General features: G+C 31.3%; 2 protein-coding genes across 3 annotated transcripts; both read right to left on the reverse strand.

Moving 5' to 3' along the window:
- Window positions 1-15,732: 15,732 nt before the first annotated feature.
- On the reverse strand, window positions 15,733-16,779 carry LOC140175167 (uncharacterized). Its single transcript, XM_072202104.1, has one exon. It carries the CDS (start codon window positions 16,777-16,779, stop codon window positions 15,733-15,735), a length of 1,047 nt encoding a protein of 348 aa, XP_072058205.1.
- A 2,514-nt stretch (window positions 16,780-19,293) lies between these two features.
- On the reverse strand, window positions 19,294-25,473 carry LOC112711274 (protein SIEVE ELEMENT OCCLUSION B). 2 transcript variants are annotated; one of them, XM_025763884.3, is made up of 7 exons: window positions 24,448-25,473; window positions 24,222-24,314; window positions 23,543-23,988; window positions 23,364-23,458; window positions 21,907-22,037; window positions 20,842-21,300; window positions 19,294-19,977 (listed from the first exon to the last, which is right to left on the reverse strand). In XM_025763884.3, the coding sequence occupies exons 1-7, from the start codon at window positions 24,670-24,672 to the stop codon at window positions 19,384-19,386; spliced, it is 2,043 nt and encodes a 680-aa protein (XP_025619669.1). In that variant the 5' UTR covers window positions 24,673-25,473; the 3' UTR covers window positions 19,294-19,383. The 2 variants fall into 2 exon arrangements, with proteins under 2 accessions (XP_025619669.1, XP_072059316.1); XM_072203215.1 differs by having other exon boundaries at window positions 19,294-19,980; window positions 24,448-25,172.
- Window positions 25,474-25,565: the final 92 nt, after the last annotated feature.

A 25,565-nucleotide genomic window follows, 5' to 3' on the forward strand; every position in this document is an offset into this window, starting at 1 on the left:
TATGAAAGGGCGTGCAGTTGGATACTCGTGACTTGCTAAATCATAGATCAGTTAATCGCACAATAACGGTCCAGGGTTGAGGAATGACTATGGTTAATATCCTTTTCTTAATGGACTTCTACTTGTGATGTAAATCACTTTAATTGAGGAAATTTGAATCAATCATGATAAAATCGATGGAAGTGGTAATTGTTGAAGGACTAATTTATTTTTTGAAGTCATATGAGTGGTATTTTTTTGTGACAGTGAAATGAGTGATATTTTTATAGCATTGTAATTTGTTCATATTTTTAAAAATTTTCAGATATTTTGTTGTTAAAATTTCTATTTGGTGTTTATTTTTTTATTATTTTAATTTTATAAAACAAAATGTGATAAATTAATTGAATTGAATTAAGGACTAAAAGTGATGGACAAATAGAATAAATTCTAGAGTATTTACCCATTTTAATCCCCAAAAAATTTCAAACTATACACTTTAGTCACAAACCAAAATTAATTATTCAATTGGTTCATAAAAATTGAAAAAATAAATAAATTTACAAACTTTTATTAAATTTTATCTTGATTGTTACGCAAAATCATAACGTAATAATTTTAGTATTATACCTAAACTAGTTCAAATTTGATTATGGTATACACTTAAAAAATTTATATCACCTATAAATTTTTTTATTTATCTAATAATTATCTAGTGTTTACTAATGTATTTAGTTTTTATCCTAAATTTGTAACTTAAAATTATAAAAAATAATTTCTAAAATTTTACATCAAAAGCAAACAAACTAATAGTTACTATTCTGTTTTAAAAACAAAACTTTAACAAAATCTCGAATATTGTATCATTTGGAGAAATACAGGTTGATCTATTCCATTTAGAAAAAGATTAAGAATTATTATAAATATTGGTAATAATAGGAGAGTTACTTAACAATGTAAATCATTTTATGAGTCAATTGTATATATTAATAATAGGTCTAATAGTGATGTCGATATAATATTATCCTTTTAAGAAGATATAATATATTTGATATTATTTTTTTTTTAATTGTTGATAAATTTTGATCATTTTAAATCAACACTCTGAATGCTTGATATTTTAAATGTCTTCTTAACATAATAAAAATAACTTTACAAGAAATTGTAAAAAATAAGTATCCATATAATAGTTATACATGTAGATATCCAAATCAAACAAGAAATGATGTCTTTAGGTGAAAGTAAACACAATGGATAGTTATAAATAAATATGATAAACAAAAATGAGGGTTGTAATAATGATATGGTGGTAACTAATTACTGTTGGGACCAATAGAAACAGAAAACATAAAATAAAAAAAATAAGATAACATAATAATAATGGTGACATAATAATTAAAATAAAAATTAATATTTTTAAAAATAATAAAATTAAATATAAATACAGATGGTCAATATAAGATTGAAGAAATAATTTTTTTTATTTATTAGAATTATGCATGGAAACAAAGAGTGTTTTAAATATAAATTTTTCATTTGGTTCAAACTAAATAGAATTGACAAAATAATAAATAAAGTTAATCACGTTTGTACATAACTAATCTCTAAATAATGTAAGTAAATTTTTATATTAATATTGTTACACATAATAACACTATAATTTTTTTTAATCTTACCTTTGTAATTCAAATTTATTTATTTTATGCATTCTATATGTTAAATAACTTAAGACATTTTTTCCATAATTAATTCTTTAATTATTGATTTTGAAATTTTAATTTAAAAGATATATAAAGTTGTTTAAACTCAATAAAAAGGTAACTCAACCGGTATAATAGAGATTGACATTAAACGTTATATGTATTAGAAAAATAATTTTAATCAAATTTATAAAATTATAATAATTTATAATATGTGTAAATAGATTATACAAAAAACATATTTATATATTTTTTTAATTAGGATGTTTGGAATATTTCACATATAATACACACTATTATTTTTTTATTATAATTTGCATATTAATATAATTTTATTTCATTATAATTTCATCCCTTCTCAATTTTTTCTATCCTAACAAAAACAATTATCTCTTTTTTTTATCTATTTTTTCTTTATTCAAACAACACAAAAAACAACCACTTCTTTTTAATTGTCTTTTCAATTAGTCTCTTTTTATTTATTTTTCATCATAAAAAAAATCACGGTGTAAATAATATAATGATCATACAACATAATCGGTATGAACTAAATTGACTAAAGTAAATTAATATTAATTAAAATCTTGCATGTTCAGAAGATACTAATGTATATGACTTCATTTACTCCAATTTTTTACCCAACAAATAATATTGCCATTTGAAAACGAAATTATTTAAAATAATTACTCATATTTCTTACATAAAGACAAAAAGAAATGTAATACTTCCAATACAGTATAAAAATTAATTTTGGGTTATTTACCTAACGTAAATAACTTCTAATAAAACGTTAAAGTATAAATTTTTTAAAATATCTTCCTAGCCCTAATTTTAAAATGAATAAGAATCCGTGTTATAGAATTATGTACATTTGTTATGTATTCAATTATCAGTTATTTAAAATTTAAAAGGCACAATCATTGCTACACCTGTATCATAATAATTTCAAGTAGGAAAAGTATAGGTAGACAATGAAAATACTAAATAATGTGAACAATGGATATATCGGATGTTCATTTCTCTAGGTGTGCAGATGTTATTCTAATATTAAGATTTAGGTGGGTAATTTGGAGGTGTAGTGTGTTTTAATTTGATTAGTGATTGTTCATGTTATTCAAAAAAATTATTGGTTACCTAGCATAACCCTTTCAAGTATACATGAATTATGTAATCCTTGGTTAATATTCGTTTAATGATTTGGCAATCCCAATGCATGTATACAGTATGTATAATAATGTTCTATTTTTATCACGTATAATATTTTGTGGAGTTGTGAGAAATCACACAATGCATACTTCAATACAAGACTGTCAAATTCGATTTTTCACATACACATTCCTGGGAGTTTCATTTTCTCAATAGAAAATTCATGACATTCACATTGTCGGTCCTACCATGTTCGAGGGAACACGATTTCCCTGCCTCCACATTGCCATCAAAAGAGACTCTTAAACCATAAAATTACAAATAAATGTGTATATGTCTACAACAAGACAATTCCAATATGAACTGCCTATACAAATATTTTACTAACACCTTTTCTACACACCTTTACATCAGCAACAATACACCATAATCACAACTAATGATATCCAACAATATTTTTTTATCTTTGTTGGATGGATACTTGAGATTTATACTTTCTCTTAGGAGATGACAGAGCAATTACATGACTAAGAAGAAATACCATAAAAATTAATAAAAATAAGAATTTATATTAACAATATTTGTTATATGAATAAAACAATACAATAAAAATAAATAAAAATCATATGAACAAAAAAAAGACTTCATAAAAATATATGCATATAAAAAATAGTTTAGTAAATAATTAAAAAAAGCTCATATGAACTAGAAAGTAATATGAACTCTAAATATATAACATTAGAACACTAAACAATAATATAAAAATTATTTATCATATAAATAAAAGATATAATAAAAAAACATAAAAATCAAAATATGAAAGAGAATACTAAAAAATTAAAATATTTACCTTGACAGTGATTGAAATAAATCTGAAAAATCTTGATAAAAAAATTTGAAACAAAGAACTACAAAGAACTAACGTAAAAGTATATGCTTACTTGTATCCTTTTTATAGAAGAAAATGAAGGGTAGGGTTGGTAGAAAAAAAATAAATTTCTCATCTAATTTTTCAATGATAACCAGCCACCATCAACGTGAACGCAGAAGCTACAATTTTTAGCTTCACGTGAACGTGGGTTCAGAGGTAGAAGCACTTTTGTGTTCAGAGGTTCCAAAAGTTTCCAAACATGAAAATGAAGTGTTCAAGACACTTAAACGCGCTTCTCTCTTACCCAACGTAAATCCTAAACACACTATTTAAAAATTTACTTCAAAGTACACAAGAGTTCCACTCATACCTCAAAGTTGTTTAACATAAGTAAACTAAGACATTAAACATTAAAATTAATTTAATTAACTAACAATTTATAATATTAAACTCTAACAATTCTTCCAGCTTTAGCTATGGTGCAACTTCATCGTACTTAAAAAGATAAATCTTTAAACAACTTCTAGAATAAAACAACTCCTCATGTTAAACTTCAGCTCCAGAATAAATAATTAAATACACAGCAAAAAAAATTAACTGCATAATAAACCACCATACATTTCATTCTATTTTTTATAACACTTTTCATTCTATTTATTGACAGCCCTTTAATTCACATCACCATTACTACACCCATCATAACAAAAAAAAAAAATACAAATTTCATGCATCCGAATATAACAACCCATGTTCCCATAATGGATTACTTTGCACTCATTAGCCTAAGATACATAACGGTTAAGGTCATTTTGTACACGAAAAAACTATTCCATCAAATCAACACCATTAACATAATTTAGATTAAATCTGTACACTATAGAAAATTGGAACAGAAAATTTTCATGTTTATACAGTGGTATACGTGATAACCTTCCTAAACAATAAGTATGTGAAACTATATTTGATTTACTTTTGTCTTGTTTTGGCAGCATAGATAGCTTTACATATTCTCTACTGAGTCATGAAATATTTGAACGAATATATCAGTTTGGCTAATTTTTTTTCTTTGGTCTTAGTTTGGCTCATTCAACAATCAACAGTAAAACATGTGTTATGAGCAATTGGGCATTAAAGATTAAAACATGTATTTACGGAGTTTGGATCTAATAAAAAAGTGAAAAAAATAATACTCTAAAATCAATCACTAAAATTAACTACTAATATATTTATGTATAAATATATGTGTAGTTTAATTTATTTTCAATATGCATTTAGATTTTAACATGTATTTTATTGGTTTAATTATTTTATCGATCCTTATAATTTTACTAAATTTTTAATAAGATTTCTGTACTTTTTTTTCCGATTGAATTCCTATACCTTATCAGATTTTATAATTAAGTCTCTGCCATAATAAAAACGTTAGAATTAATGGAATCTTATGCTTAACCAAACGAATATGCCTAATACTTACTAAATATTTTGTATTGTTCAATAGAATATTCTGTTAATTCTAATATTTTTATCACAGTATAGTCTTAGTTACAAAATTGATATGATATAAGAACCCAATTGAAAAGAAAAAAAATATAGGAACTCAATTAAAAATTAAGTAAAACTATAAGGATCGACAGAATAATTAAACATTTTTATTCTATATTATCTTTCATCTCAATAGTTGCTAAGTTCATATTCTCTTTTTATTACGAAGTAATATGTTACACTTTTGTTATAATTTTATGCATCTATAATAATATTATTTTAAATTGCTTAAATTTATAATTAATAAACTACTAACTTAATTATTATTTTTTAGGATATTAAATTTAATTCCTAATTTAACATAATATAAAATATTATTTTATATTGTTCTTGTGTACTATGTTCTTCTTGCCTTAAGATAAGGTATATATACTTCGGTCTTCTAGAAAAAAAATTAGGTAGATAAGTATAAAAGGCATTTAAATACTTAAGTTAATATAAAAAGTATATTAAAATAGTAAATAATTTATAACTTACATTATACTTGTTGAGAACCAATATAGGTTAGTCGAGTAGTTAACTCACTCGCTCGATTAAGTAAGTGTCAAGAGATTTAAATCCCTCCTTATGCATACAACAATCTATTGACTAGTAATAAATTCTTAAATAGAGTTTAGATTCATTACAGATTAATTATTAACCTGTTGAGTTAGAAAATATCTTGAACAACTAAAAAAAGAATTATATATAAATATTATAAGTTGATAAATAACATTAATATTATGACCATTTGGTCATTAAATTTATCGGTTATAAATTTTTAATTAAGAGAAACTAATATGATTTTTATTTTTTCATGTATAATAAATTTTTAATTAAGACAAATTAATATTATGACCATTTCTTTCATGTATATTATAATTTAGTAATAGATCATATACATTACTCATTTAAAAATATCTATCTACTATTAGATATTTGTTAGTTCGTTATTATTTTCAATATAATAAAATTTTCTTTGCTCAAACATTCAAGCATTATCTGTTACTATTAAATTATTTAAATAATTTTTTAATTAAAAAATTTTATTATGATATTATCCCATAAATAAAATTAAATTATACAATAGTATTATCTTATAATATCCTAATATATATATATATATATATATATATATATATATATATATATATATATATATATATATCACAAAAATAAATCTAACTGACAGCAACGGTTAAAAAAAACCATGGCTAAATAAATAATGGCGGCAGTTAATGTAGTGAAAAAGAGCGGTGTTACAATTAGTTTGATATTTAGTGACGGTTATACCGTAATCGTTGTAAAATTAATATATTACAGTGGTCAATCACTACAAAAAATACGCTAATTTGCAGGTATTTTTTATATTTGTGGCGGTTTTTAACCTCAGCAAGTTGTGTTATGGCGATTTGATAAACTGACAGAGTTAGGAGTTCTGCAGTTTAATTACGGGAAATTTTGTAAAACCGACGCTATTTCATTTTGAAGTTGCGGCGGTTTTTCGCCCTCCGCTATTTGCGGCGGTTTTTTTAATATTGCGTTGGTTTCCGAAGGCTTCTAACTACAATGTTTTGCGAAGGTTTTAATTGAGGTTGTGGGGGGTTTTAAACCCCTGCAAAATACATTGACTGAAAACTTTTTTTTTGTACTTGTGGAAGTTGTAAACTGCCTCAATTCGAAATGTACTGCATAAATAAAACTGCCATAATATTTTGAGATGCATATATATAGTTTTTTTATAAATTATTAATTAGAAGAAAAATTTTAATATTAGTAAAATTATTTAAAATATAAATGTAATTCATAACCTATTATAATAAAAAATAACTTCTTTATATTATAATTAAATGCATAACATCTTAATCAACACAGTCTTTATTTATCTAATCCTAAATATTAAACATGTTAAAATTCAATAACTTCAAAACTACCACTACAACAGAAATGGGATTTAGCTGCGATTTTTATAGGAATTTGCGGCGATTTTAAACTGCCACAAAACGAATTACCAACATTTCAAGAAGTGTTGCACTATGGGGTGTGGAGATTTGATTTTGTGGCAGTTTCACTGAACCACTGGCATAATTGCAACGAAATCCTTTGAATAGTGTCAGTTGAAACTGATGCTATTTAGCTAACCTTGAATTCGACAGGATTTTCCCGGCAGTTATGAACTGCTGCTATTTGTTGACCATTGTATTTTTTAAAATGTATTTGTTGCAACAAATAAGGAATGCTAAATAAGTCAAGTTACGACTATTTTTGACTAATTTATTTTGTAATTCATATCTACATACAAGTCAATTACACAAACAAGTCCAAACAAATAGCCTTAACCTAATTTACCTTACGCGCCACTATCTCCAAATAACTCTTCACTCAACGCGCGAATATATAACTACCTTTTTCTTGCGGATTTCGTTTTTTTTATTTTCACAGCATTTTTTGCCTCTCCACGTTCTGTTCTATCTTTGTGTTTCTCTTCCTTCTTTATGTTCTCTTTGTTCTTTGCATTCTATTCATTCAATTTGAATGCTCTTTTATCTGATTTGAAGATTTGAAATCAAGCTGTGAAATCAGCTTTGAATAGTTATTTCGTACTTGAAGATAATGAATGATTCAAGTTCATACTGTTAATTGAATCAGAGTGAAGTGGGTTATTGTTTTGAATCGAATTAAGTGGCTAAGGTATGTTCGATTCTAGTTAATGATTTTGTTAGTAGTTTATGATTTTATAGGTGGATAATGTTGTTTTTATTTGTGAAAAATTATTGTTCATCGTTGATGGTTTAAATTGAATGTAATGTAGGAGTTCTGAATCTGAATTATTATTTTGATGAATCTGTTCCATTCTCGTTTCAGTGTATTTAGAAAAAACTTCGGTGGATTTTGGAAATTTTTTGGCTTATTTTGAAATTTTTTCGGTGTATTTATAAGTTTAGACTTTCAACTAAACTAGGAGAAATTGTATTATTGTTTTGAATTGAATCAAGTAATGGTTGATGGAATTAATTTGAATGTAATGTACGAGTTCTAAATCTGATTTTATTATTTTAATGAATCTGTTTTGTTCCCAGTTTCGGTATATTTTAGTTCTAATATGGTGTATTGTAGAATTATTTTGGTAAATTTTTAATTTCTATGTCATGTTGATGAGCAACTTGTTTAAAAGGTTGGGATGACTTTTAACACACTTGAAGAAGCTAGAAAATTCTACAAAGATTATTTGAAATTGTAGGTTTTTCTACAAAAATTCAAAGCACAAATAAGAAGAAAAATGAAATTAAGAACCAATTGATTACATGTATCAGAAAGGAAAATGGAAATCGAACATATCTCCAACTGAGAAGACAAATCCTTCAGTTGGATTAAATTATCCTGCAAGAATTTATATACATATATTGATGGACGTTGGTATTTGGATCATTTCGAAGGTTGTGTTGCCTCATTCACACCCATGTTGTCTAAATCAAGCAAAGGTGCTTAAACAACACAGGGAATTAAACATGTCTGTACGACATACAATAGAGAATAATGAGAAAACCGGAATCAGACCAAGTAAAATATACCAATTATTTTTCCAGCAGTAGGGGTCATCGTGAATTAAGTTTTATTGAAAAAGATGTGAGAAATTACATCACAAGAGAAGTGCAAAATGTTTTGGAACTAGAGGGTGCAAAAGAATTTGAAAAATACATATTAAGAATTAAAGAAAAGAATCATAATTTATTTTTGTGCTTGAACTTGAGGTTGATCAGTCAATTAAGCTTGCTATTTGGGCCGACACAAGAAGCAGGGTTGTCTGTGAGTATTTTGGAGATATTATTTCATTCGATACCACTTACAATACAAACAGGTAATATGTTGTTTTGGTTTATGTGTATTTTGAAATCACTTTCGATGTATATAGAGAATCTTTTGGTGTAGCAATGATTTTGTTTTTGTGTCATTGTATTTCAGATATAATCTAGTTTTTAGTTCTTTTGTTAGGGTGAATTACCATGGTCATTCAACACTTCTGGGATGTGCTTTGATGAAAAACGAGGATACTCAATCATTCAAATAGTTATTTGAATGTTGGCTTCGTTGCATGGGAGAAAATGCTGCAAAAGGCATTCTTACCGATCAAGGCACATCGATGCAAATGGCTATTAAGGCTTGTATTCCCACAACACCAGTAGTGTATTTGGCATTTCATGAAGAAGATATCAAGTAAATTAAATGGCTACAAGTGACACAAAGAAATTGAACATAAGATGAGTCATGTTGTTTGGAACTCTTTTTCGGACATCCTCTTGGGGACAATAAGTGACTTTTAGGTAATGTTGTCTTTATTAGGATTAACTGATGGTGTTAATTTTAGTGTGTGGATATTAATGTGTTTTGCGTATGTAGTAAAGGTGTCAAACTGTATGTTTTTTGGTATATTTTAGTTCTGATTTAGGTGTTTTTTCAGAGTTTTTCGAATATTGTTATTTATGGGTTCCAGTTTATCTTAATCACCACTTCTAGCCCGAGATAAGAAGGACTCAAAGGAACAAAAGTATGTATGTTTTTTTTAACAAGTTTATTATGCACAACAACTCACTTATCCAATTTTTTAGGCAGTTTGATAATTTCTTAGGAAGTAGAGAGCAGAGAGAGAGAGAGAGAGAGAGAGAGAGAGAGAGAGAATCGGATGTTGCATATTTTTATGTCGTCATACCGTGTGTAACAAATTCCTCAATAGAAGCTCAATTTCAACATGTGTATTCTCTCGAAAAGTTTAGAAAAATCCAAGCACAATTCAAAGAAAAGATGAATTGCATCACAAGATCAACACACTCTACTCTAGGTTATACGGTATATAAAGTTGTAGAACAGGTTTATAACATCATATTTCTTTTTTATTATGTGCTCTTTAATGCCATTTATTAAGAAGTTGAGCACATGACCACCCCAATTTCGTTGACATATTGCGCCCACGTGAATAATGACTGGCATGTGAACTGGAGAAAGTTTGTTTACCGCTGTCAGCAACAAGAAGAACATCTGAATATATAGGATGAATGTCCTCTTGAATTTCATCTAATTTTTCTCCCCCATCAACATTCATCTCCATCATAGAGGTTGATAATTGTGACAAGGTCTTGCCTTGGAAGCTTCTAACAAGTTCCTTATCCTCCTCACTAAGTTCTTGAAAGTTAATTTTGGCTGGATAGAGTGGCCCTACAAAAGCAGCAAAAAATATTTCAATGACACAGAAATAATTTGATAATACACCAAAATTTGATTCACAAAATATATTAGGAAATTGATTCTACCAGATATACTCAAGCCAAGGGCAGCTGCTATATTTTCTTGGGTGATGTTGATTATACCACACCGTGTGTACAGTCTGCTATGGGATAGATCAAATGAATATGCCAAATGTTTCAATAGCTTATGTGGCACATTCATGGCAGGGATATACATTAAACCACCAAATCCTAGTTCTCGAATAATTGCTTTCTTGTCCTCGCTCATGTTTTGGAACTTTTTATGAATTGATCTTGTGGAGCATCTCAAATCATGATTTTTCTGTAAATAAATGAGAATCATGTAAATAAGTTAGATTTATACAAAATAAATTTCGTATATATATATATATATATATATATATATATATATATATATATATATATATATATATATATATATATATATATATGCTTACATTATATTTTGGTGCTACTTTTGGTGCCATTTTTTCTGTAAGAAATACAAAAAAGGTTAATACACCGAAAGAGAAACCAAATACACCAAAACACAAACCAAACACACTGTTATTGATTTTTTATTACATCATACAATGTGAGATAAAAAAAAGACACGCAACTCAATCAAACATGCTTAAAATGATACGAGAAGAACTACAACAAAATTCTATGGGTTGTTACAACAAATTGATGAACAAAATTCCTTAAAAATGGACAAAAACAGTTGCAAATCATTCAAATATGTAGATAATAACATCAGAAGCACAAGAACAATATTCTGTTGTGTAGTTACAGCATAAAAAGTACAATAATACCAAGTATACCTTAATTCTGATGAAATACATAGAAAGACAAGTCAAATACACCGAAAAAGAAATCAAATACACCAAAATACAAACATGAATACAATGATACCAGAAGCACTACAAACAAACTCATTTCGAAACATACAAAACTCAAACATGTACAAAAACACATTCAAATCCCCCAAACACATGCAAATATAAGTTAATCTACACAAGAAATACTATGTAACGTTTTTACACTGACTTAACACAGTTATCACCAAATGAAGCGTATAATGAGAACAGTAATACGTACTTCAACGCAAGAACACAAAATGAATCTACTAAATAAACAGAAATATGACTATGTAGCATTTTGCGATCAAAATGAGAAAGAGAAAAGTGAGAAAACTGCAAGATTAGTGAACATTACCTTCAATAATTGTTCGTCTTTGCTTTTTGTCTTTGTTGGTGAAGATTTCAAATTCATCCTTGAAACTTCCTTGATTTTTCGCGACGATTTTGAGAGATTTTGATCCTTATTTGAATTTTGAGCGTTATGGTTTTGATCGAAGGAGAATAACCATTTTTCATAATGACATTTGCGTTATTCGATAGTTGGACAAGCCGTCTTTACACGTACTCTAGCCTGAGAGTTATTTTTGTTGGGTTTGGACAAACTTGTTTAGACTTGTTTGCTAAAAAGACTTGCATGTATAACAAATCTATTTATTTTGGTTACCTACCGCTCCTAATAATATCAACCCTAAACCTAATATCTCCTTTTTTTTTTGGACAGAGACCTGGGCCATCAGACCAGCCCAGGCCAAAAACAAAGAACCCCTGCCCTCAAACCGACCCGGTACCCACTTAACCTACCCGTCTGTTGCACTAGAGAAACGGCTAAATTTTACATGTTCAGGAACATCTTCTTCTTCGTAGCACCGGCGTGGGAATCAGAATTCTGAGCGGTGGTTGCACCTAGTGGATGGCTCGCTGTCAGAAACTAAATTTCATGGAGCCTCCAATGTAACCCATGTAGTTACCCCTGTCTCCGTCGATGTCCACCGTTGCCCAGAAGGTCCGATTCACAAAGCCCAAGGGTCCCTGGCTGTTTTACCGCAGCCAATTCCTTTAGTATCTTCTTCTACCGCCTCGTCCTTTCCTTATATCCCATGTTTTAATCTCAACCCCACTTGTTGATATATGGTTGAAATTCAAACATGGACATTTGCCCATGAGACCGCATCGTCGTGGGGTGCATGCGGGTTCTCTGCCTCAGATCATAATGATCTGGATTTAACTCATGTTTTGCTGCCTCAAGACCGGTACGAGCTGTTACGCTTTAGCCTATATTTTCCTTTTTTCCTCGTCTTTTTCTTTTCTTCTTCTTTTTTTTTAATAATCTTTGGTATTCTTATTTCATGTTAGAATCTCACTCCTGAGGATGTGTCGTATTTCTGCAGGTGGTTGCAAGCTCCAGGTCGAATGTAACGTTTCTGATTCCGTAGCTAATGCCACTGCATGAGCAAGCCGATTTCCATTCCTAGGAGTCCAAGTCATTCCTTTTTCAGGTAGTTCTTTCATTAAAATTTGAATATCTTGGATGATAGCCGATGCTTCTCCTATAGTTGTCTTGGATTTGATTGTTTGAATGAGCTTTAAATTATCCGATTCTATTAACGTTTTACCCATATTCAAATTGTTCACTATGATTAAAGCTTGTCTTATTGCTTGGGCCTCAGCCACAGTGCTTGATTTAGCTTGAATCTTCCCTGAAAATCCTAATACCATCTTTCCTTTGCTATCTCTGATCACCACAGCTATTGCACCTGTCTTATTCTCCTTTTGAAAGGCAGCATCTACATTTGCTTTCAGCCAATTTTCAGGAGGAGGTCTCCATGTCACCGGGTAAGTTCTGCTCCTATTGGCTTCTCTTTTTTGTGTCTGTTGTTTTTCTGCTAGTTTTCCATAAACTGTCTCTAGTGTTCTTGTTCTGCTGATTGTCCAACTTGGATTCACTTCCTGTTGTTGAAATAGTCTGTTATTTCAGTTTTCCATATCTCCCACAAGAGAAATCCCAGCTTACTTATCCTCTTCTCCTGGTCTTCTCCGCCTCCTTGTCTTATCTTTCTTATACACTTTACCATCCAACTTCCAATCGAGTTCACTGTCTCCGGTGTTGGGGTCCATTGGCATTCCGCCCTGAACCATGTTGCTCTCGCCCAATCACATAGTAGTAAGGCATGTTCGACCGTCTCCATCCCTTTTAAGCATATTTGACACAATGGATCTGGTGTCATCCTCCTTTTATGCAAATTTGAGCCCACTGGTAATATGTCCTGGCAAGCTTTCCATAAAAATATTTTGATTTTTTGCGGAACCTCCATTCTCCAAATCTCCTTCCAAATCTCCCTTTTGTCTTCACTTGTTGATGGATTTCCATTTTTCAGATCCTGCTCTGTTTTTTTAGCGACATAATATCCAGTTCTTATGGAGTAACTCCCATCCTCCTTCCATGGCCAGTATAAGTAGTCATCTCTATTCACTACACTAACTGGAGTGCTAAGAATCTCTTTGCAGACTTCCTGGGAAAATTTGTTTACAATTATTTCTCTGTTCCACCCTTCCCCCTCTTTAATGAGATCTTTTACCTTCGAATCATCTGGACTGTTTGCATCCAGGGGCTTGCTTCTCCCAGTGATCCAATTGTCCTTCCAGATACTGACTTTGGACCCATCCCCTATGCTCCACTTAGCTCTTTCCCTTAGTAGTTCTCTCCCATGCAATATGCTTTTCCAAACCCAAGATGCGCCTTTTTTACATTTTGCTGTCCAAAAGTTTTCATCCGAAAAATACATCGATTTGAGTACCTGGACCCAGATTGCATCTGGATTCTTCATTGCTCTCCACGCTTGTTTTGCAAGGTAAGCAGTATTATGTTTTTCGAGATCCTTGAATCCCAATCCCCCGCTGCTCTTGCTCTCCGTAATGCAGTCCAATTTTCTCCAATGAATGCCCCGTTCTTTCCCGGAGGTAGCCCACCAGAATCGCGCCACCTTTGAGCAAATTCTCCTACAGAAACTCTTGGGAAGCTTTATGATATTCATGGCATATGATGGCATTGCTTGTATAACTGATTTTATTAATGTTTCTTTGCCTGCCTGATTCAACAACTTTTCTTTCCATCCCTCCATTTTACTCGTGATTTTCTCTTCAATCCATGTTAGAGCCCTGTTTTGAGACCTTCCCCATATGGCTGGTAACCCTAAGTATTTTCCTGGCATGTCCCATGCTGTCATTCCTAAAATTTCTTCAATCTCTACCCTTGTCTTTATCGACACTTGGCTTCCAAAGGTGATACCTGACTTGTTCAAGTTTATCCTTTGTCCGGATGCCTCTGTGTACTCATTAAGAACAGTGACGATCTGAAAAATCTCATCCTCCCTTGCTTTGGCGAATATAATGCAATCATCTGCGAACAACAAGTGAGCGAGAACCGGAGCTGTTGGAGCTATCTGTAGACCGGTTATCTGGCCTTTCTCCTGAGCCTCCTGCATTAGAATTGTGAATACCTCAGCTGCTAGAATGAAAAGGTAGGGAGATAGGGGGTCCCCTTGTCGAAGCCCTCTTTGTGGTTTGATCCTCTTAGACAGCTCTCCATTGACCTTTACCCTATAGTTTGCACTTCTGACACACTTCATTACCAATTCAACCCATCTTTCGGTAAATCCTAATTTCAAAAGCACCTTCTCGAGAAAATCCCACTCTAGTCTATCATATGCCTTGTTCATATCCAACTTGATCGCTATATTTTGAGATCCGTCTCTTCCTTTCTTATTTAGGTTGTGATACACTTCTTGGACGATCACTACATTATCTTGTATAAGTCTTCCCCCCACAAAAGCGCTTTGAGTTGGTGACACTATATCCTCCAATAGCCCTTTCAATCTCGACACTATAACCCTTGTTATAATCTTGTAGATAAAGTTACAACAACTGATTGGTCTTAACTGATTAAGTTCTTCCGGATTCTTGACTTTTGGAATTAGAACAACTGTGGTTTCACTAAATTCTTCTGGCAAACTCCCATGTCGAAAGAATTTTTTAACAACTGCACATACCTCCTTCTTAATTATCTCCCAGTGTTTTTGGTAGAATAACCCATTCAGACCGTCTGGTCCTGGAGTTTTGAGGCCGCCCATGCTGAAAACTGCTTTTCTAATCTCCTCTTCAGTGACTTCTGAGATCAGCCCCCTGTTTATATCTTCTGTGACTTTCGCTTGAACTTTATTTAGAGTTGCTGCCACGTTTCTATTGCTGTTAGAAGTGAATAACGCTTCAAAATGTTCTTCTATGTGTTTCATGATTTCTTTCCTATCTTTCATCCATGATCCATCTTCATTCTTCAATTTATCAATTTTGTTCCTCTCTCTTCTTTGAATGGTTGTGGCATGAAAGAAAGTTGTATTCTTGTCTCCCCATTTCAACTATTTCAACCTGGCTCTTTGTCCCCAATATTTCTCTTCCTGCTTCCATAGAACTGCTATATTCTCCTTTATTAATTGTATCATCTCCTGCTTTTCTTGTGTTAAGTTTGAATCTTGTAGCTTCTTCAATTCATCCTTCAATTTGTGGATTTCTTTATCTGCACGTTTAAAAGTCTTCTTGCTCCACTTCTTAAGTTCCTCTTTGCAATTTTCCATTTTTCTTGTTATTCCTTTCCAATCGCATCCATGAATATTCCATTTATCCCACCCCTTCCTTACTACATTCTCACACTCATCATGATCGACCCAAAACGCCTCAAATTTAAAGCTCATCTCCCTTCTTTGAATTTGATTGATGTTTAAAACTATTGGACAATGGTCCGAACTTATTGCTGGTAGAGCTGTGAGTGACGCTTGCTGGTACAAAGCTCTCCATTCCCAATTGGCTAACACCCTGTCTATTTTCTCCCTAGTGATGAATACATTCCTCGGATTACTAAACCACGTAAATCTTCCACCTTTTAGGTCTAAATCCATAAGACAATTCATATCCACAAACTGTCTAAACTCTTTTACCTGGCTTTGTGGCTTTGGATGTAGACCAATTTTCTTCTCTTGACTCAAGATGTCATTAAAGTCTCCTATGAATAACTGCGGCTCTCCCTCATTACAATTATTTTCTGTAACTGCTCTCCATTGCTCCTTTCTTCTTCCAAAGTGTGGGTTTTCATAGATAAAATTGCATGTCCATATCTTCCCTTTTCTATCGTCAATCCGAGCTTTTATATGATTATCACACCAAAAATAAATATCAATATTATATATTTCATTCCACAAAAGGCATAGCCCTCCGGACAGTCTCCAGGGTTCTATGTGAAATACATTCTCAAAATGCAACCTTCTTTTCAATTTCTTAATAGTTCCTTCTCTAGCTCTAGTTTCTATTAGGAATACTATTGCAGGCTTTATTTGTTTGCACATGCTGTGCAGTTCAGAAACTGTCGCGGGGGCCGCAAGCCCGTGGCAGTTCCAACTTATCACACTCATGGTTGAGTTGGGGGCATGTGTAGGCCCGCCTCCTCAGCCATTGAATTTCCCAAGTTGTCTCCTCTGATCAGTAATTCATCCTCATTGGCCATCTCTTCCATGAGGCCTCCGACCACCTTGTTCTTCTTGCTAGCTCTCCACACCTGCACAACTTTCTCTTCTTCTTCCAGGCAATTTGCTATCTGTCCCTGTTGGTCATCTCTTCTTCTTCTTTTGAGTTTCAGCTTTTCCTCCATTCTTTGAGCAAGTTCTATTTCATATTCCTTGGCCACTACAATTGCTTTGTTATTTTCCTGCTCTAGTTCTTCTTCTTCTTCTGCTAGTTCAACATAGTAGAACCCTCCATCGCTTTCTGTGACTAACTGCTTGTTATTCTGTTCTGGCTTTTCCCCCTTGTTCTGATCTTGGCTTACTATCTCATCAACTTCCATATTTTTCCTATTTTGGGCCTCCTCTTCCAACTCCTCTTCTATATTTCTCTTCCTTCCTTCTTCAGCCATCTTCTTGTTGAATTCCTTCAATAGTTGTCCAATAGTGGGGTTCTTTTCTTTTTCAGTTGGCCCACTATTAATTTGCTGGCTATCTCTATTGGGCCTTTGGTTAGTGAAAGCCCATGCCATCTTTTTTGTGCTGTCCATTCTTCTCCTGCTTGGCCCACCTCTCTCTATATACCTCATAGAAATCTTGTTACTATCCTTCCCATTCTCCCCATCCTTTCCTAATTCCCTGACATCCTTCACGTTTTCCATTGCTACTGATTCACTAGTTTGTTGTTTTTCTAGAATGCCCTTTTTCTTTTTCCCTTTTTCCTGATTTGTTGTCCCATCAGCTAGGTTCAATATATTATTATCATCATCACCGTTCATTTCTTCATCATCAGCCCCTTCATCCTGATCTTGAGCTTCCTGTGTTGCCACTTATCTCCCTCCCATTTGCTCCTTTGAATTTGCCAATCTGTCCCAAGATTTTGCAAAGGCACTGGCTTGAGAACTTCTTATACTCCCTTGATTTGACCCTTCTTCCTCTCTTTGTGATTTGTCTTTTCAGCCACTCTCTCCCTTGCAAGCTTCTCTCACGCGCCTCCCATAACTCCTCCACCCAGTTGTTGTGTTTTTCCTTTATCCTCCTAATTCCTGCCTTTCTTGCCTCATTCTCTATTGATCTCAGTCCCGGAGTTGTAAGTTCTGGTCCATATCTAGGACTTGTTGGGTTTACTAATGACATAGCCAACTCTTCAATAAATGCTTTTTTGTCATGTCCAATTTTTCCACATTTGTAACAGTAATCATACAATTTTTCATATTTGAACTCAGCCCATGAATGACTTCCATCATCTCTTTTGAGCCAAAATCCTGTTTTTAGAGGTGTTTGAACATTTATCTCTACCCTAACCCTCAAAAAGAATCTAAGCATGTTCCCTTCAACAAATGGATTCTCAGCACTTATAATTCTCCCTACTATTGCTCCTATTTTTTCAGCATTCTTTATATTAATTTTATCATAAGGTAGCCCATGTATTTGAATCCAAATAGGAAGCTGATTGTTATTTACCTCTTCAATGGACAGGTTTGGACTCCACCACTGCAAGCTCAACATATGTCCTTCTATTATCCATGGTCCCCCATCATACGCTCTTCTTGCTTCCTCCTGATTTTTGAAGTTTAAGATGAAAGAGTTCGGTCCTGCATTGGTGATCACTAGTCCCTGTGGATCTCCCCACATGTTGAGAATCGTCTTACGCACTGTGACTGTATTTAACACCTTCCCTGTTAATACTCTCCCGACTAGTTTCTGGTCTGGATTACCTCCTTATTGAGCTGGGAACTCCTCTAAGTCTAGAACGTCTCCGTCCATGCTTGCACTTCCGATACCTTCCATGCCTTGTCTTGTTTATTTGTGATCGTTGTGTTGGTGCTTCTTTGTTATCTACTTTATGATTTTCTTTTTTTTTATAACTGCACTAGATTTGTGAAGTTGGTTAAATAATGGCTCCACTTGTCGAAGCAGAACAGCTCCACTATTGGAGAATTGTGGTTTTTAATATATCTCCTTTTAAACTAAAGATTTACACACAAATTTTTTAAAAAGGGAACTCTCGAGGTTTTCATGGTTTTTTTTTTTTCCTTTTTGGCATTTGCGGTGAGTTGGGTTGGGTTATAGATCTTTAAACACAAATGAGTTAAAGAGAGTCGAATACCGAATAGGCCGATAGACCTTGGGCTTGGCAACCATTATATAGATCCACCAAAATTAAACCCAAACCCAGAACCCTTATGGCGACATAGGCTTCTTTTACTCTTGGTCTCTATTATTCTCATTTTGATCTACTCTTTTAACTGAAACTTCAGACTTCAGTAGCCTTTTCCAAGATATGTAAATTATTTCAAGTGAGATCTCACTGGCTTGTCTTCTTGATAATTGTTGCTACCGCAATTTTCTTTTCATATATATAGGAAAACTTAATTCATCAATTCCATGACTCAAGGAATGAATATTAGCAGCAAGAAAAAACTCTAGAAAAAACCATGAGAGACATTCTTATTTCATTTAGTAGAGAAAAACTTATTAAGATAGCACGCACACAAGGACATGATAACATGAATCCTAATAGTATGTAGAATTTGCATTAGTAGTAGTACTAGTATTATCATTGTGGCAGCACTTGTAAGTTATGAAAATGTCCATAACTCTAGGACAATCAGGACACTTTATAGCCTCTGGCAACTTCCCAGCAACATCAGGGATTTCAAATTGTGCGCAACGGTGCGTTTCATGTGCAACCCTCTCATGGTATTCTTTGAATGACAATTCGAACCCCTTCTTCACCACAACCTCCTTCCACCTCTCAAACTCTGCCACCGCCTTCAACATTGTGGTTCCGTGGCCACTAAGAACCACAGAGGAGCCTTTGCTCAACAGGGCCCAACCGGTTTCGTCCTTGTAACACAGCAACCTCTGCACTTCTTGTTTCACTGCATCGGCAGCCTTGTGAGCCTTTGTCACAAACAAGCTCTCTACCCGCTTCCAGAAGCGTTTGAAGATGTTTCTGTTTTCCTTTTCCACACAGAATAGCTCTATGGATATCTTTAACTCTTTTATTATGGCCTCATTTGCAAGGGATGCAGCACTCTTGCTGAATTCTTGGATCCACTCTTTGTCTTTGCCTCCATAGAACAATATGTACTTCTCCTCTTTTATCTGCTTCGATTTACACCCAAAGTCAAATGAGTTATGCTACATGTACACTAAAATCAGCTATCAAAGTTCGTTACCAGTATAAAATACATATTGTAATACAAAGAAACATTGAAAATAAATTAAACCACACATGTATTTATACACAAATATATTAGTAGCTAATTTTAATGGCTGATTTTGGTATACAAATAGCATTTTTAAATTCAAATATATATATATATATATATATATATATATATATATATATATATTGAATTGTAATAATAGTATCCAAATGATACAGGCCATCCAAATTAGTCTCAAAAAATTCTATATAGAATATTTTAGTTCAAACAAATCTTTTATTTGCTGAAAATTTTTTAGAATTATTTTCATAAAATAGATTGGTCTTCTGTTATCGCTATTAATTAAATTTTTTAATATGAGTTGGACAAACGAATCTTTAATAAATTTTATAATACATTATAAAATAAATTAGTTTCTTTTTAAAATGACAGACGAATAAATTTGACTAAAATAATTCTAGAAAATTTTTAATAAATAAAAATCAATCATAATAAATATATTATAAAATTAGTTAGTAATATAGAATACATATTAAAAATAAATTAAATTATATATATTTATATATAAATATATAATAATTAATTTTAATAATTGATTTTAGTGTATAAATAATATTTTTAAATAAAAATTTATTAAAAAATAAATTGTTTTATTTAAAATTTTTTGAGGACGAATTTGGTGTTTATTCTATGATTTCTATCCAAATATATTGAATTTCTTAAAGCGTGAGAATATGCAATTAGCACAAATAAAGTGTGTATCAAATTAGTGTACTGTGCAATATATAAATATGCTTACCCAATTGTCAATGTTGGAGTGAATGCCACCAACAACTGAGCCAACCCAATGTTTTTCTTTGTGAATTGTCTCTTCTTCAACAGTGGTAAAGGGAAAGGCTTTCATTCCATAGGCCTCAATCAAATGGAATGCGTTTTGATGGAGCACCTTGCCTTGAGGGTTTAGCAGCACGACCATAGGACTCTTCTTGAAGTGCCACTCCTCCTTGATGTACTTGTAGCCTGCTATGCTTCCAAAGTGTTGAACCACATACCATTGCATCTTGGCCTTTAGAACCTCGAATTTCTTTCGCAGATGCTCGCTCCATTCTTCCACTATTGGAACCCAAACGATCTTATATTGCACTTCTGACTTAATGGATTCATGAACCGGTCTCAGTACTGAAATCTCTTCCTCTGTGATGTCTAGAGTTGAAATGAATAGGTATACATGTTTCTTTTTCAGCACTGTAATGTCAACCTGTCATGTCGAGAAATGAAAGTCAAAATATTCAATCAACTATTCAAAAGAAAGGAAAAAATTAAATTGTAATATTATATACGTTATTTTGACTTATTTAAGATATAATATTTATTTAAATTAGATTCACATTCTATTTAACAGTTTAATATAAGGCCAATTTTATAATGAGAAAATTTTTGTAGCATAGAATGAAGAGAATTATTTAATTTTATTTTAAAAATTAACAAAAAGTAACATATTTTATGTAATAACTATTAATCATTTATAAAAAAAAAAATCGTTCTCTTCCCTATCTTTTTTCTCCAACGTAGCATCCAGCTTAATGTAGTATGAATTTATACAACGTCTCAACATTATGATATATGTGTATATATACACTCTTAATATGACTTTATATATGTTATTGGTTTTCCATTTTAATAAGAAACAATAGTACATAGATTTTTATTATCGTTTGCAAAGCTAAACGCTTGTCAAACCCCAGTAGTATAATGTCTACCTTGAATAACCTACGTAAATTCATAGCTAGTAAACTGCTTGAATATATAAATAAAACAGTAAATCAATATATTGCAATAGGAAAATGTAAAAATATATACAAACCGTAGTTTCAGAAGCGCAATCGAACAGTGGCTGCGGGGCATCCTTGGCGAAAATTAAGACCTTAAACACTTCCATTATCTCAGTTGGGGTTTGGAAAAGCTTCCTTAGCTTACGATAATATTCTGCCTCCTCTGCAATATTAACCAAATCATTTAGTTCCTTCGCATCTTAAATATCATCATTTAACCCCAAAGCAGTACTTCTACACTTCTACTCTTTAAGAAAATTAAGAGAGAGAGAGAGAGAGAGAGAGTATGTTCTACTCTTTAAGAAAATTAAGAGAGAGAGAGAGAGAGAGTATGTAAATGAAATATAGTAATAAATTTATATTATTGAGAAACAAATTATAAATATTAAGAAAAATATATATTTAATTTAAATTTTTTTATATATTTCATTATTAATAATAAATAATGAAAAATAAATAAAATTTATTACTTTAACAATAGATATATTATTATTATTATTACTATTACATAATATAAATATTTAATCTAAAATTTTTATATCTTTCATGATTAATGATAAAAATTAAAAATAAATATATTATAATAATCAATGTATTTTATATTATATTTTTAATGCTATAATAATATTAATAATAATATAAAATATATATTTTACTATTAATGTAGTAGATTTTAATTATTTTTAACGTTTTTTGTTAATCATGAAATATATAATAATAAATAAATAAAAACCATTATACTAATAATAATAAGTATATATTCTATATTTTTTTTAAAATAATAAAATAATTATCATTAATTTATATATTAAAATAATTATTAAAAAATATTTTAATAAAATAAATTAAAGTGTATATTATTTAATTCTTCAAAAAAAGGACGGTATATATATTTTAAGAATAGAAAAGAGAAAAATGTCATCTAAACAAAAAGAAAAATGTCATTTTCTCAAAATAATAATACTTAGCACTTTTATGTTGATCAAACTCAAAAATTAATAGTCACAAGAAAAAACTCAAGAATTAACACGTCTTATCGATCACTTATTAAATAGTAGTGAAGAAGTCATGTTAGCTAAGGAGGAATTAAAGAATGTGTGTCCATGAATTGTTCACTAAAATTTAATAGTATCGTTATTATTTATTATCGCATTGAAAAAGTATAAGTAGACAATGAAAATATTAAATAATGTGAATAATAGATATATCAGATGTTTATTTTACTAGGTGTATGAATGATTATTTTCATATTAAAATTTATATGGTTAATTTAAAAGTATAGTATATTTTTATTTAATTTAGTGATTATTCGTATTGTTCAAAATGATTATTGTTTACCTAGCACTCCCATCCCTGTTGCATTTCACCGGTTTCCTAATGAATAATAATAATTCTCTGTTTGTAACACATCCATATATATATAGTATGTACTAGGATCATTATTCACTAGTGACTAGTCTAGTAGTATTTTGTATGTTTTACTACTGACCAATTTGGTGTCTGCAGAGCGCAATGTGCTTCCTCAGTTTGCTGAGTACCACGTTGATCTTTTGACCATAATGGTATAATTCCTGTTTCTCCTCCCTGAAATCAACCAACAATTTTGTTTCTGTTGATGACAAAATATATATGTGTAACCAGTAATTAGTGGAAGAATTTTTAACTTACGAATCAGTTGTGAGACATTCAATCTGAGTGACGATAGTAACAAGAGTGATGATACACCAATACACATCCACTGGGATATGCTCCCTAGCAGGAAGCAAAGCTGGCACATCTTTAGTGTCATAAGAAGAGAGCTTCTCCAACTCAACTATCAACTCAATCACTTGCAATGTCGCTTTCACCAGATTGTTGACCTCAGTGATGGCTTCACGGTGCTTGTGCAAATTCGCAGGCCGTATGAGCAGTGGAACTCTCTTCATCACTGCCACTGATTTCGCCAAAACATCTGTTTGTAGATGCTGAGATAGCAGCCAGAAATCACCATATTCAACTGCCAAAGCAGCAAGTGTGAGCACTGCTTTCGCATCCCATTCGTAGTGTGAGAGCTTATGGAGAATGGCCACTGCAGTTTCGTGAGCAGTTTCCTCACCGGGAGCCTTGCAACACATCTGCCACGTCATATAACTATTCATGTAATTGCTTTTGTAAGTTTAAAAAAAGAAAATATATCCAAAAAATTTATGTCAATTCAAAAGAGATCTTGTGTGAAATAAAATATTATAGATATAACTATAAATTTTGTAGAAAAATAGTTTTATGATATATATAAATATAAATAAGAGTAAGTGACTTTGTCGATTCAACATCCAATTAAAGAAAAAAAAATTAAGTGAATTATTACCTCAAATGAAATTTGCTTGAGTGTGCAATAAGGTGAATTGAAATTGGGTTGGAGAATCTTTTCATCAATGTCCTCCATGCTTGATTTGGAACCCTGCCAGAGGATTTATCTCAAGTGGATATACATATATTATATATAGGACAATCAAAGAACGTAGCATAAAATAAACGGAAACATTGGGAAATAGATAATGAAATCTAATTAGAAAGAAGAAAATATAATGAACCTGCACAAGGTCGTCCACAATGGAGGTTGAACGGATAAGGGTATTGTGGACAAGAGTGAAGAGAGGATCGATCTCAAACTTAGTGTCACTATGAACATGAGTTGAGTAGATTAGTTCCAAGATGTGCTCGTCCGACATGGCTAATGGATTATGCTCCTTCTCCTCTTTGTGATTGTGATGATGGAGTAGAGACTTCAGTGACAGCTTATGATGATGATGAGCCATTATGGTCCTCCTTATCTTGATTGATTTGTTGCTGCACCCTGCTTATACTTGATGATTGTACTCCCTTATTAGCTTATTTATAGCATGAAAGATATGCTTGAGCAAGGTAACAAAGCTTTAGAAAGATATTTTGATTTCATTTATTAATTAGTAAAATGATATTATTAATTCATTCAAACATTCTTGATTGATTTTTTTTCATTATCTTTAATTCAAAGTCATTTGTTAAAAACTTTACTTTTGGCTTTTGGAAAAGAAATTCTGTGGATCAACTTATTTGGAGAAAAATCTTCAATCAATTACTTAAGTAAATATTACAAAAATAAGTATAATTCAATTTTCAAAAAAAATAAATTCACAGACATTCAATTGTGTATTGATGCATGCAAAATTTTAGATAGCCAATACTTTTTTTCTATTTTTGTTTTACATTTGAATTAATTCTAGCTAATTCTCTTCTTTATAACTAGAAGTGTAGACTCTTAATATTTTCAGATAATGAGTTTAAATGTTGTTAATGTTATATATTTATGGTAAACTTCAACTCTGAGACTTGATCTCAACAACAATAACATTCAATAAAATAAAATAAATGTATGAAACTGCCCCAATACGAAGCACATAAGAAACGTATAACAAAGAAGTTTAATGGAATTCTGAAGTCATTGATGACCAAGCATTAGTAAAAAAATAGGCTTTGCTAATTGCAATTATCTTATTTTATTTATTGTTTTCCTATTTTTTGAGGCCGCATAAACCAGGAATTTCTTGGGGTAGGTTTCAAGTGGGTTGCGATCAAATTTTTAGGAAATTATGATTATCAGTGATTATATAGGCTGTCATTGCTAGTTTATGTGTTTGGCTTAGTTTCCTTTTTCTTGTCTTTTGTGGTC

This window comes from Arachis hypogaea, chromosome 9 (genome assembly GCF_003086295.3).
Source record: "Arachis hypogaea cultivar Tifrunner chromosome 9, arahy.Tifrunner.gnm2.J5K5, whole genome shotgun sequence".
Taxonomy (NCBI): Eukaryota; Viridiplantae; Streptophyta; class Magnoliopsida; order Fabales; family Fabaceae; genus Arachis; species Arachis hypogaea.